Here is a 13997-nt window from a genome sequence, read left to right as displayed (position 1 = left end):
GACATTTTCCACTTCTAATATAGAAACGCCAACAAGTAATAAAGAGGACACGAGGAAAACCTGTTCTTAAAAGGCGACTGCATAATAAGACTCTGATGCAAAGATGTTTCTTTTATGGATTATATGTTTAACAAAATCATTAAATCACCACATGGAAGCTGAAGTACACATTGACTTTGCACACTCACACTTTAGAGCAGCTTCTGCTATAAAATGTACATCTACCACAAAGCTGATACGTATCATTAACCGTTATTTATTTAGTAGCTTCCTAGAATGGTAATTTTTGTTCCATTTTCAGCCCAACTACAGTTATTTAGCATAGTGTTTAGTGTGTTAGAGCGTAAGCATGAAGCACCAGACCAAATCATCTGCGTGGTATGCGCAGACTTTTATGTTTTTATCACACGCTGTTACCAGTCAGCACTGCTGGAGCCGCTCTGCGTGTTTCCTCGTGTTTGATATGAACTGTGATTTCTTTCACATTTGTAGTCGCGCTGGAGGAGACACAAAAAATGTGAAACGCAGAACAAAAATAAGCACACACGGACACACATAAACAGTGGCGGCATGAGTCGTTAGTACCGAGCGACCAGTGGACCATTTTTCCCCTGACAGGAGGCTACAGGCCAAAAGCATTAACCAATTCAAAAGCTGTCCTTCATGACCGGACCACCGTGGACTGTAATTGGTCCATTTCCTTCGCAAGGCCCTCAAAGCGAGCGCACACACACACCGCACACACAGGCACGATCAATAAACAATTTGCTAAGACAGAGGGCCTGCCTGTTACCTCGCAAGAAGGAAAGCAGGAGAGTCACATAAATTTACATGAAGCGAGGCCAGCCGCCTCCTTCTCCCCGTCATGACCGGAGATTTCAGACAGATTCCAGTTCACATGAAGCGCTGTGTGGTAAAACAGATGGATCTGGCTGCAAAAAGGAGTTTCATATTCAGACTCACACACGCTGAGACAATTTCACACCACAAAAATTATGGAAGCAACCCTCCCCCCTCCATCTGGTGAAAGCATGGCGTGCGTGCATGTGTGTGTATGTGTGTGTGTGAACTAACAGCTAGAGCTGAGCTTTGCACCTTTTTTATCCAAGATAATTAAAGACAGAGTGAAAGAAAGAAAAAGAGCGAGCTTCTGGAGTCTGTACTCCTCTGATGTTTGCTCACATACTCCCTCTCTCTCCTCCCTGTATGTGACGCTGCCTGCCCACCCACTCTTAAAGAAAGAGAGAGAGAGACAGAAAGAGTAGAAGAGACAGAGAGAGAGAGACAGAGAGAGGAGGGACACGGAGCAGAACAGAGAGCGAGTCTGTTTTCAGCTCCCAGTTCACTGTCGCTCCTCTGCCAGGCAGCACTCACCCATCCACCATCACACGCTTGCAGACACATTTGCTCTCACTATACCGACAGCTGACAACACCTTCTCATTTCCTCTGCTGCCGCACCGACCCACAAAGTCAGATCCAAAGGAGAGGGGGGAAGAGAAAGAAAAAAAACTGACTCGATTGGTACCGAGCACACACAGACACACACGCGCACAGCCAAGCAGACACACCAGCTCCGAGGCTGGGTCGAGGCTGGAGAGGGCGTCTGGAGAATGGAATGGGACCTCAGCAGGATGGAAAGTGAACTGAGGCACATCAACCCGGACCTGCTGCAGCCCAGCAAGAGCTTCAAGAAGCCCTCCTCGGGCACCATCACCCTCAACGTAGGGGGGTTCCTGTACACGGCCCACCGGACCACCCTTGCCAAGCAACAGGGCTCGTTTCTCGAGGAGGTGGCCAACGGTAAGAAGGCGGTCCAGCACACCGATTCCATGGGCAACCCCTTCATCGACAGAGATGGTCCGGTTTTTCGCCATGTGCTCAACTACCTCCGAACAGGAGAGCTCCAGCTGCCCGATGACTTCCGGGAGGCGGGGCTCCTGCGACGAGAGGCCGATTTTTACCGCCTGACTGAACTGGTGGAGGCTGTGGTCGAGTGGGAAACTCAGAGGGCGGCACAGCGGGAACCCGCCTTCCTGGAGGTGACGGATAGCCACGAGAGGTCGCAGGGCCTCAAGGTGTACTGCAGTGACCCCGCCTTCATCGACAAGGTCAAAGGGCGGCTGGTGCAGATCTCCAAGAGCCGCTTGGATGGCTTTCCGGAAGAATTTGTGGTGTCATCCAACGTGATACAGTTCCGACACTTCATCAAGTCGGAGCCTGGCTCGCGGCTCGTTCTGAAGGAGGACAGCACATTCCTGTGCACACTTGACTGTCTGAAACTAGAGACAGTGATGCTAGCACTGAGATCGGGCTTCAAGCTTGTCACCTGCCTTGACAGCAGCAAAGGCTCCGTGGTGGTGGCCGAGGCCCTGCATTTTGTCAAGTAGGATGAAGAAGATGATGAAGGGGGCGGGGAGGGGGAAGTTAGAGGGAGAAGGGAAAGAGCCTGTTTCTATATCCACCCTGTGAGGTATTGGTTTGAAAATGTTGTAAGATGTGCCGAGCTGTAATGTGTCATTGATAGAAGAACTGGTGGGTAGGTCTGTCGTACAGGGCAGGTTTTAAATGTTTACTGCACAATAGTGGCTTACACACACACGGGATACGTTTTTGGGTGATTGTTCTGAGCAGAATGGTATTTTAGCATCACCGTTTGCACTGCTTTGTATTTATAGAACTCAAAATGACCCACATCATCTTGACATTTATAGCATCTTTAACTGCATCTGGTTAGGTATCATGCAAAAGTTTAAGTGACGCGAAAGTCGACAGCGAGTCCTTTCACACATAAGACGAACGCGTCGAATTAAGGTTTTAAAAACTGCTTCTGCTGCGTGATGTGCACTGCTGTGCCATTCAGCTTTTACTACAGCCTCCGTGTGTGTGCGCACATGTGTGTATGTGTGCTGGCGCGCGTGTGTGTCCACTGCTAAACCCACCCCTGTGTGCTGTGTTTAGTTGGTTTAATAGCTTGTGCTCAGTTTATTAGCCTCTCCGGAGCCTGAAGGGACAGCCACAGCTCATTCGGATCGATTCGGATGGACAAAGCGAACTTCACAACCAAATGTTTGAGTTTTGAGTGCAAAGAACTGTGATTATTGTAAGGGCTTTGAATCTAGCATGATGCATGTGCACTAAATAAACTGTGTGTTTGTTAGTGCTGTGAGCCTCTGTGAAGCCAGTGCCACAAAAAAATAAAATGCCTATTACTTTTCAATGTGAGTATTTTACAAATAAAAGTGAGACTAAAACTCTTGGGTCAGAGTGTTTTGACGTTTAATGTCGCTGCTTTTGTGTGACAAACCTCACAAAAACTGCTTCCGTTAATGAGGAAACTTATTTTATACTATCAGGCAGCAAGTCTTAGTATTAGATTATTTTTCTTTCATACAACAGCTTAAAAGCTACACTTATAACCATTTAGTCCTGACCCTGCTGAACTTACAGTCTGTACAGAGTGAGACTGTTACCCACTGAGTCAGACAGGAGCATTATTAATGTTACGTATCCAAATGGGAGCTATACACAGACTTGGCTCTTGCTTACAGCCAGTACTTTTCCATGCTATAAATGATGCACTTCTGCAGTTCTCCAAACATGTGAAACACTGTTTTCCACATCTGGAAAATTAAAAGGAGAAGGGAGTCATTTTCCATGGTTTTACATGCCGGCCAGTGGAAACCTGTAGAAATTAACAGGCTTGTTCAGAATATTTCCTGTGACGCTGTTCCACGATGTATTGTTCAGATCACGCAGTGCTGCAAAGTAGCTAAACATCATTAACTACAAAAAAAAACCCAAGCCATGGAAGCAAAAATGTAAGATAGAGGCACAGCAGTCAAAGATCTCAGAAATATAATGTACAGGAAATTCCTAAAGGAGCTTCCAGGGGGTGAAAAGGGTTTCAAAATGTATTTTAGGGCAAAGCGTGTAAACTGTTAAAGCAGTTTCATAATTAATTAACAAAACGATAATAAAATAAATTGTCAGAAAAGTAAAGGTGCAAGACTTGCTTCTAGAAGGACTTTGATTCAATCTGAAACAAAACTCTATAGTTTCATTTGCCTTTCAAAAAACTTTCAGAAGGGCTACAGATACATTTTTTAGCGGTTCTTACAGAATTAGAATGCTCTGTATTTGTGGCGGCAAAACCACGCTTTCTTAAATATTTAAAAAAAAAAAATATCTAAATGAACAAACCTCTCTCTCTTATACAGATACATTTAAAAAAATAAATAGAAAATAACAGCAATAACATTAATATATTTATAGCCAGTAAACAGTAGTAATAGTGCAACAGGTCCACTATAAGGAGAGCACCTGACATCAATTTAAAAGTCAGTACTTCTCATAATGCTGCAGAGTATGCAGATGTGCTGCTGCGTAAACAGAAAGATTTATACAAGTTAAATAAAGAGAAAGATTGACGTGGAGCTCTGGTACAAATCTCTGACTGCACGTCAACAGTGATACAGTGAGGCTCACTGTGTGTCCCCACCAGTGTGTCTGCAAAAAGGGTCCTAATTCAGCCCACCGACATCTGCAAAGTGTAAAAAATTGCAGTGAAGTCTAACTAGTGTAATATTTCCGTAAAGTAATCTGCCAGCTGTACGACAGTTGATTGAATCATAAAGTTGCAAAATATTAAAATAGCTGGAAAAACTACGCGTGATAGTTTTGTGCCTTTCCACTAATCTACATGTAAATACAGACTGTATGAATGTGGAGAAACTGGGATACAGTGTTGAAAAAGCAAAAAAAACCTTTTCCTATGGCTCAGACTTGCAGGTTAAAAATGAGTGCTTTTACTAGCAAAAATCAACCTATAGGCTCAACAAATGTGGCCAATAAACTAAAATGTTTTAAATTGATGTTCTTCTTTAGCTAATGTGGCTCATATTCTCACATAAAGTATTTTAATCATCCCTATCATATTTTCTACAGCATTTCTTTTTTATTGTCACAGGCATCCTGCAAGCTCTCTAATATAAACCATGAGTTCAGTGTAAGTAGCTCCAACTTGGTTACAACGCTCATTATGTTTAAAGCAAAGTCTCCCATTATTATGCAACAGCGTCTGTCACACAGTCTAATCAAAACATGCCCTGCTCTCACCCTCACACCGCCTGCTACAGTAACTGACAGCCCAAGTCGTGCTGCCTCCACAGTGCAGCAGCTTCCCCTGCCGCAGCCTCGAGGGAGCCCCTTCAAACCCGTCCAGCTCTAGTGGAGATATTTGGCATTTTAAAACTGGGTCAGACTCTGGGATGAATTCTGCCCTCCTCCCCCAAGGAGGATCTCTTTTTATCCCTTTTATCACTGTACCCCGATTTGTGTCATGCATCTAAGCAGCTAGTAACAGGTAAAGCGTAATCGTTACCTGCAAAGTCCAACTTTGCAATATCGTACTGGTCAAAAGTGCTAACCGTAGGTGGACTTATTTTAATAGCAGGTGGATTAGTAAAATGATCTAATCAGCCTCCTGGGAGATGATGCAGAAATTTCATAAGTTCGTGACTGCAGGAATGGAAAACATATTTCACTCTGTGAGACCACTGTAATGCAAATCAATGAATAAACATGGAAGATGCTGCTTTGATTTCATCAGGTGAAACATTCCTGGCTCAAACATAATATACATCATAAAAATCAATGGCACTGATATTAAACAGGTACAAAGCTAAGTGATGGAAAACTTCTTTAATTTGAATGCACTGAGAAGTAGAATTATATGCCCCTGAGGCAAATAACTAGACAGTAAATCATCAAATATCTACTCCTACACTTTCACAAAGGATGGAAAAGAACTAAATCAATACAACAAACGAAGAGATATGCAAATGAGTTTCTCTTATGAGTCTATTTCCTTTCTAAACTGCTTAAATCAAGTTCCTCGTGATGAATACAATCTTAGCTTCAGATCTAACAGTAGAGGTTGTGTTTACACGGAGCCTAATATTCTGATCAGAAATGGTTTAAAATCTAAAACTGGATTCAAATAGCCGTTTAAACACATAAATCAGGTTAACCAAGCTTGGCTCAATGGTGGTGATCTTCATGTTCACTCCCTCTGTTCTGATGTAAAATGCATGGCGATATTTGCTCCGTGTGTCCATCTCTTTCCAAACAAATTGCAGCTTCCAACTGAGATAGTTACAGTCAACTTTAACGTCCATCTAAATGTTGCAGCAGAAATCACCGCTGATAAGACCAGGCAATGTTTTTCTGATCTTCTGTTGTCCATCTTTGGTAACGAGAGTTTCCTGTTCTTGGGCGACAGGAGTGGCATCGGGTGTTCCGCTGCTGTAGTCCATCTGCTTCAAGGTTCAACATGTTCAGAGATGATCTTCTTCATACTATGGTTGTAACGAGTGGTTGTTTGAGTTGCTGCTGCTTTCTGATCAGCTTCAAGCACTCTGGCCATTCTTCTCTTACCTCTGGCATCAACAAGGCATTTTCACCCAGAGAATTGGCGCTCACTTATGTTTTCTCTTTTTTTGGATCAATCTCTGTAAACCCTGGAGATGACTGTGGGGGAAAATCCCAGCAGATCTGCAGTTTCTGAAATACGTACACCAGCCCAACTGGCACCAACAATGATGCCAAAGTCACTTAACTCCTCTTTATCCCCATTCTGATGTTCAATTTGAAGAGGTCGTCCAAACCGCGCCTACATACCTAAATGCAATGAGTTGCTGCCATGTGATTGGCTGTTAAAATATTTGTGTTAAAAAGCAGTTAATCAGATGAACCTAATTAAGAGTTTTGTTTTGAGACTTGGACGTTTGTCATTTGTAGTTAAGTGTTTGTCTTTGCTTTAAACTTCAACTAACAGTCAAACTAATCAAAAAACCCTGAAAAGCTAAACTGATATAAGCAACTGAAGTCCAGAAAATAAATGAAAGTAAGCTGAAATAAAAAGACAACATCAAAAAGAAACAAAAAACTAATGAAAAACCCGACAACATTAACTGAACAAATCCTCTGTGCATAGTTTGCTCTTAATGCCAACTTTTAGATGAATTAGAGAAACAATAACGCGAAACACAGCTGAGACAAGATTGAGTAACACTGATGAGGAGAAATATATAACATGTATTAAAACATTCACTGTAGTGCAATCATTTCAATCATAATGAATGACTGAAACGCATGGTAGCAACTATAGCTACTGTACTTTCTCTTTAAACATGAGATTTAAACACATACCCCGAAAGCAGGCGTCTCAAACTCGTGGCCTGGGAGCCACTTGCAGCCCGCGTCACCCCTACTTGTGGCCTGTGTATTGACGCAAAGAAATGTAATGAAATTTGGCCCTTGAAGTTACAGAGGATTTGCTTGTTATAGAGTGCAATGTTAAAATAAGTTCTTTAAAAAGCAAAACATTATTTAATATGAAGGCGATATGAGCAGAGAGTACAAACATGTTGAAGGACAAACAAAATTATAGCAGAAGTGCTGCCATAAATTGGCCCTCACATGAGATGATTGTGCCAGCAGTAGCCCACAGGTCATTTAAGTTTGAGACCCCTGCCCTAAAGGAATAACTAAATGACAAATAAATATTTAGAGAGTGAATTTTAGTTGCAGTCGTTCATACTATTTAACACACATGTCCTCCCACATGTTATAAACCAGCAGGTTCATTGAACGAGGAAGGGGAAAGAAGACATTATTGTTTGTGTGTGATGGCTGCAGCGTTTGAACAAACGTGCTCTGGTACTGGGCGACATTTCCGGCACCAAAGCAAACACACACACACACACATACAAAAAGCCTGGCATACATTCAAACAATGCTAAGAGGGATGCGTCAAGATCCATTTATGGAAACTTGTGGGAGTGGAAATGTTTAAATTCAATTGTCCCAAATGGTGACAAGCATTCATCTCCTCTTCTTGTTAGGAGTGGAAAATCCTCCACGAAGCAAGTTACATTGCCTCTCGCTACCTCTGCTGGATCTGTTCGTTACTGAGCATGCACATATGGAGAGGTACAATCAGCCACCTTCTGATGACTAGCAGCTCTTGTTTTACTTTCTAACTGTGCTCCCCCAGGCACGCCAGCCAAAACCATCTGCTCCAGCAGGGGAATGTCGTCAAACCGACAACCCAGGCGCCACCACCTTCCTCCCCCGACTCATGACTCACACGCCCACGTCAACCTCTGACATCAGGCGAACCTAATCCACAGCCCACTCCTCGCAAACAAACACAGACGACAAATATACAAACACACATGGTAGAAAAGTAAAACGCGAACACCTTGAAGAGGAGATTCGCCCAGTGAAGCTGTGATGCTCACGTCACTCACGCTTTACTGTCGACAACATCAAACTCGAGGCAGGTTTTAATTGCACATCACCTCCATGCATTTTTTATGAGCATGACTGCTTCACTTATTAGTTGCGGGGGTCAAAGAGATCCACGCCTCATCAAAAGCTGGGAAAAGGGCGACGAGAGCGGCGGCAGGGGCAGGTGGCGATGAGGAGAGAGGCGGTAAAAGCAGAGAGGGAAAACTCAAATATCAACAGTCTTATCTCAGTCTTTTCACCTGTTGCCAGGCAAACTCAACTCCCACACTGAACTCCCCTCTGTCGCTCCAACACACCCCTCCTTATCATGATGGCTCAGTCGTGTGGTGCCGCTCAGCCAGAAAATGACTAACATACCTCAGATTTTTTTTTTTTATCTTTCAATCCCAGAAAGAGAAGCAAAAGCAGAGAAGGAGGAGGTGGTGGAGGAAGGATGAAATGAAGAAGGAGAGGGGGAGGGAGGGTCAGGCCCCTGCTTTCAGACTCAGCGCAGACAGCAGTAATATCAAAAAGAGATATCCAAGTATGAACGTGCAGAATCTGTAGATTTTTTGGTACTGGAAGCCTTGTGGGCTTCTGTTTGCAGCACAGGGTTTTTATTTCCCACTTTACAGCCTGTATCATAGAGAAAGCACTGAGTCACGGTTAACACTGTTCATGCAGGGCAAAGAGTGGTTTGTAATTAGTGGACAGATACCAGCTGAACAGGTCAAACGTGTTAAGTTCTAACATTTCCATTGGTACTTTATTCCTTTCTCACCCGGTTTATGTGTAAAAGCTCCTAATGCAACAGTAGGCCATTTGTTAGTTCTAGCTTTTTTTGTGGATATATATAAAATATGGACAGCTGGGATATCAAGCTTTTAATAGACTTGATAAAACCTTGGAAGCGTTGGCTAAAATTTATCTAAGAACCAGTTAAAGATCATTGTCTGATCATTATTATTATTATTAGCTTTTTATTAACCTTTTAAAAATATACCTGCATCCGAGTCAGATTTTAGACAGCAGCAGCAGCCAGCTCACATATGAGGTTACCGCTTATCGTCTACAACCATTTCTACTTGAGGCACTCATGACTCACTGCTGTTGCCTCCTAAACGAGAGGCGCATCTTCTCAGGAAAGACAAACCTTCACTGCAGGATTAGGAACAGAAGTCAAAACAGGAAACAAAGAGATTGCACCGTTTCTTCCCCCTTGAGGTTTTCTTGTCTGATCGTTGCAGACTGTTGCTGAAATCCTCGGATCCTTACACTCGTGCACTGACGTATTTTAGAAATGACAACTGAAACAGGACATTCTCACTCAAAGCAGAGCCCAGCAATGCTGCACGTCTCTGGAGGAAGTTTTTTGTTTTTAAATTTATGTGGTGTTTTTATTTGTTTTATCAGTTCTATAGCTTCTATGCTTTTATGTTCATGCTTTTATTTTGAAAATTCATCTTTTCTTGTGTCTGTAGACAGTTTTACTTCTTACTAACTACACTGTGTCAAGTATAAAATGTGGTGGAGGAGGATTATGGTGTGGGGTTGTTTTTTTAGGAGCTGGGCTCGGCCCCTTTGTTCTAGTGACAGAAACTTACTGTTTCAGTATACAAGAGGTTTTCGACAATTTCATACTTACATACAAACTTTGTGGAAATTGTTTGGAGATGACCCCTTCCTATTTCAACATGACTGGACACCAGACAGTCATGACACAGATGAGCGAGTTTGGTGCGGAGGAACTTGAGTCCTGACCTCAGCCCCACAGAACATCTATGGGATGAATTAGAGCGGAGACTGCGAGCCAGGGCTTCTCACCCAAGATCAGTGTCTGACCCACAAATGCACTTCAGGAAGAATGGTTAAATAATCCCATAAACACTCCTAAACCGTGGAAAACCTTCCCAGAAAAGTTGAAACTGTTAAAGCTGTAAAGAGTGGGCAGACCTCATATTAAACCCTATGGATTAAGAATAGGATGTCATTCAAGTTCATATGCACGTGAAGGCAGACGAGGGGATACTTCTAACATTGTAGTGCACATTCTAAATGGAAAAGTTGAGAGTTTTGTGTCACTTTAAAATGCCACGGAAGATGTGCGTGTTGTCCCATGGAGCAGTAATGGAAACGGGGAAGGTGATCGGCACTAGATCAACATTACAGCTGAGTTCAAACCTCTGCCGAAATCCTCTGAGTACCATCTTCTCCTCATCACCTAAATACGGGACCTGGTGTCGGGATAATTAACTGCGGGTTGCATCTTTTCTGAGCAGGAGGTCGGCACCGCTGAGACGGGAAGCCACACAGAGACACGGGTCTCTGCTGCCGGCTGCTACTGGATGTATTCCTGCAGCTCCATAAAAAGACTTTTTATTTTTTAATGATCCCTTTATGAATTTTCTCTTTGCTTAACCTTTGGATTTTATTTAGTTAGTCTTATTTAGTCATTGTTATTTGTGGTTTAGTATTTCTGTGTTTTATGGTTTCAGGAAATGTTAAAGTGACTCCATGGTTACCATCGCTCTTTTTGCTCCTAAGCTGCTGGCTGTAATACTGTTTTTCTTCCTTTTTATTCTCCTGTTAAATTCCCCGTATACACACAGACACACTCATTCACACATGAGACACTACTTGTGATGTCACTTTCACCCCGTGTCACTCTACAAAGAAACAACATGCATAAACAGCCTGTTAAATACCATTTACAGTCTCATGTTGGTGTACATTTATGTAGCTCAATGCAGAAAGGGTAACTGTGGGAAATCAACCATTATGCAGAGATGCAAATCAAAGAGCCTGACGGCAGTGACAGTGTGTGCTTAAATGCTGAGAGCTTCTTCAAGGACATAGCACCAAAAAAAACACATTAAAGATTAAAATGGCATGCATGACAACCACAGACCGTGGCTACGGTGGACAGTTTAATTGTTTCTAATACTCAGTTTCTCTTCACTACAAAGAAGATCATCATGGCAAAGACTAATGGACTAAAGAGAACAAACACAAACAAGAAAAGAAAACACTGGTTGTTATTAGGTAGCACCCAAAGACAGCACCATGCATGGACCATAAAGTAACCAAATTACAGCAGAACAGTTTCCAAATTAGAAAACAACAAAAAAAAAAAGAGATGAGAAATAGAAGCAAGAAGTTGTTTTTCTGATGATGTCATTAGTTGCACTTTCCTAAACAATTATATTTTTTCTAAAGGGCCTAAAAAATGCAACAGCATTTTTACTCAAATTCAACCCTGAAGCCACTCATTGGGCGTGAGACCAATGCCTTTGTTCCCAGTGCACCTCTGCAGCTTGTTGTAGAAACAAATAAACATCCTCAAACTCGCTGCTGTAGAAAACAAGCTTATATCACAGAACCAGTGTGAAGCTGGAAAATGTGGAAGAGACCATATACTGTAAAATGAAAAAGACGCAGCATGAAATAATGAATAAACTCCAAATAAATAAATAAATATTGAGAGAATAAAATGGGGGCAGGCAGAAACACAGACAATAGAAGTGGTAAAGAGGGCAGATCAGAAATAGAAAGATACAAAAAGGATCTCCAGCAGAGCCGAGGCAGAGACGGAACAATGTGGAGGAGGAAATCAGAGCAAACCTGCCCTCCACCTTTCCAGAGCATGTGTGAAAGTGGTAATCAACGCACTCTGACACAACACGACATCACAGGCCGAATCAGACGAGTGTGTCTGAGTGTGCGTGCGTAGCTGTGTGCGTTACGTGCATCCGTGTGAATTAATTAACGTCTGTGCCAAAAAAGTCTCTTTGGAGAGATGTTATTAATGCTGTGCTGTTTCCGTTCCATAATTTATGATCTGTGCAGCGTTCAGGACTCCGAAACGACACGCAGACCTGGAATGACGCGGGTGAAACAAAACGATCTGGTTCACTTGTGCTGAATTTATTCAGGTGGGACCACAATACAGATACTCTGCACTCGCTGCCCATCTGTGGCATTTTTAGGAATTACATAAAGTCATGAGAAATTCATGAGAAATGCAGCAGGGGTGACTTGTTTTTGTATTGATGAGTATCTATTTAGTTTTACGGCTATATTTATGTATTATTACCGGTGTGGCCAACAATTGCTTGCAAACTTGTTGTGCCTTTAATGAAATTAGCCTAAAATGAATATGAATTAGCATGAATTAATTATGCATTGTTTATTACAAGCCCATTTCAGTTTGGGTGAATTCAATTTTTAGATGTCTGCAAACCTTTTTGAATGTGTTTTGATGCAATTATCTGGCAACAAGGGTGGATTAATTATGTATTCTTAACAGCTCATCCAAGAAATTTGTGCTTCATTTTTGGTGAGTGAAAGTCCAAGATTCTATTTATCTGTTACTTCCACGCTATCGTCCAATTATGGACACTTCTGCCTCCAATAAAACAAAAACAAAAACAAAGTAGCAATGGCTAAAATGCTAATGTTGATGTATCAAAAAGACAACACCACAAACCAAAAACTGACATCACAGTGGCTACATCCATGTCTGATAGGCTGCAGCACATTTGCTTTGATGCTTTGAGCTGTTCAACAAACTACATGATTGCACCATTTCCAAATAACCCAGTTTTTTGTTTTGATTATGTTCTGCAATAAAAATGGCCACATATCAGAAAACACACACTCACCAGTCATTTTATTAGGTATACCTGTTCAAGTGTTTCAGAAACTGCTGATCTACTGGAATTTTTTCACACAAGCTTCTCTAAGGTTTGCAGAAAATGGCCCAAAACAGAGAAAACATCCAGTGATCATCTGTGGGTGAAGATGCCTGGTTGATATCGGACGAGGGCCAGACAGCTTAAAGCTAATAAGAAAGCAACAGTAACTCAAATAAATGCACTGGTACTGATATAGTGCTTTTCTGCTCTAACCGGGCACTCTGAGCAACTGAGCACTGAGTGCTTTTTACTATAAGCATCATTCACCCAATCACATACATGCAATCATAAATTTCCAATACAGTTTCATCACAGGTTTCAGTATGTTGCCTTCCACATGCAGGCGGAGGGAGCTGGGAAGCTCTCTCCTGATCCCCCAGCTTGTAACCACTTGTTATAACCATAGTATGAAGAAGAGCATCTCTGAATGCACAACACGTAGAATCTTGATGCTACAGCAGCAGAAGACCACAACAGGTCCCACTCCTGCTAGTTAAAAACAGGAAACTGATGATACCATTTGCACAAGCTCATCAACACTGGAAAACAGAAGATTTGAAAAACACTGCCTGGTTTGACGGGTCAATAGATGCTCCAACAGTTGGATGGTAATTTCAGAATGTGGCGTAAAAACATATGAGAGCATAGATCCCTGCTTCCTTGTATCAGTGGGTCAGGCTGGTGTTGCACTGGCGTTGGGGATATTTTTTGGCACATACAACAGAGGCTACCTGAGTATTTTTGCTGACCATGTCCATCTGTCGTTTTCTGCTTTCTTAAACGTGGCAATAAGTTCACTGTACAAACACCAGCTCCGAATACAGTAGAGTTGTTTCCAGCACATTGCTAAATCTGAAATCTGAAATGCAACAAAGAAGGTGTACCTAATAAAGTGGGCCTGAGCGTGTATGGCAACACGGTTTTATCTGTGATAGACCAATATCAGCCGATAATATTGGCAAAGCAATCGATCATGTATTATTACTAGTTTTACTGTAGCGGCGGTGTA

General features: G+C 42.3%; 2 protein-coding genes across 3 annotated transcripts in view; one reads left to right on the top strand and one right to left on the bottom strand.

The window, feature by feature from the left end:
- The window catches only part of LOC134645128 (general transcription factor IIF subunit 2-like), a 67559-nt gene that overhangs the window by 30749 nt on the left and 22813 nt on the right, over positions 1-13997 (bottom strand). The gene's annotated exons all lie outside the window — the stretch shown is intronic.
- kctd4 (potassium channel tetramerization domain containing 4) lies at positions 1298-3236 on the top strand. Its single transcript, XM_063498427.1, has one exon. It carries the CDS (start codon positions 1613-1615, stop codon positions 2387-2389), a length of 777 nt encoding a protein of 258 aa, XP_063354497.1. The 5' UTR covers positions 1298-1612; the 3' UTR covers positions 2390-3236.

The sequence above is a fragment of the Pelmatolapia mariae genome, linkage group LG16_19 (genome assembly GCF_036321145.2).
Source record: "Pelmatolapia mariae isolate MD_Pm_ZW linkage group LG16_19, Pm_UMD_F_2, whole genome shotgun sequence".
NCBI classification, from domain to species: Eukaryota; Metazoa; Chordata; class Actinopteri; order Cichliformes; family Cichlidae; genus Pelmatolapia; species Pelmatolapia mariae.
The sequence above is the reverse complement of the archived record's forward strand: the minus strand, read 5'-3'. Positions and strand labels throughout refer to the sequence as shown.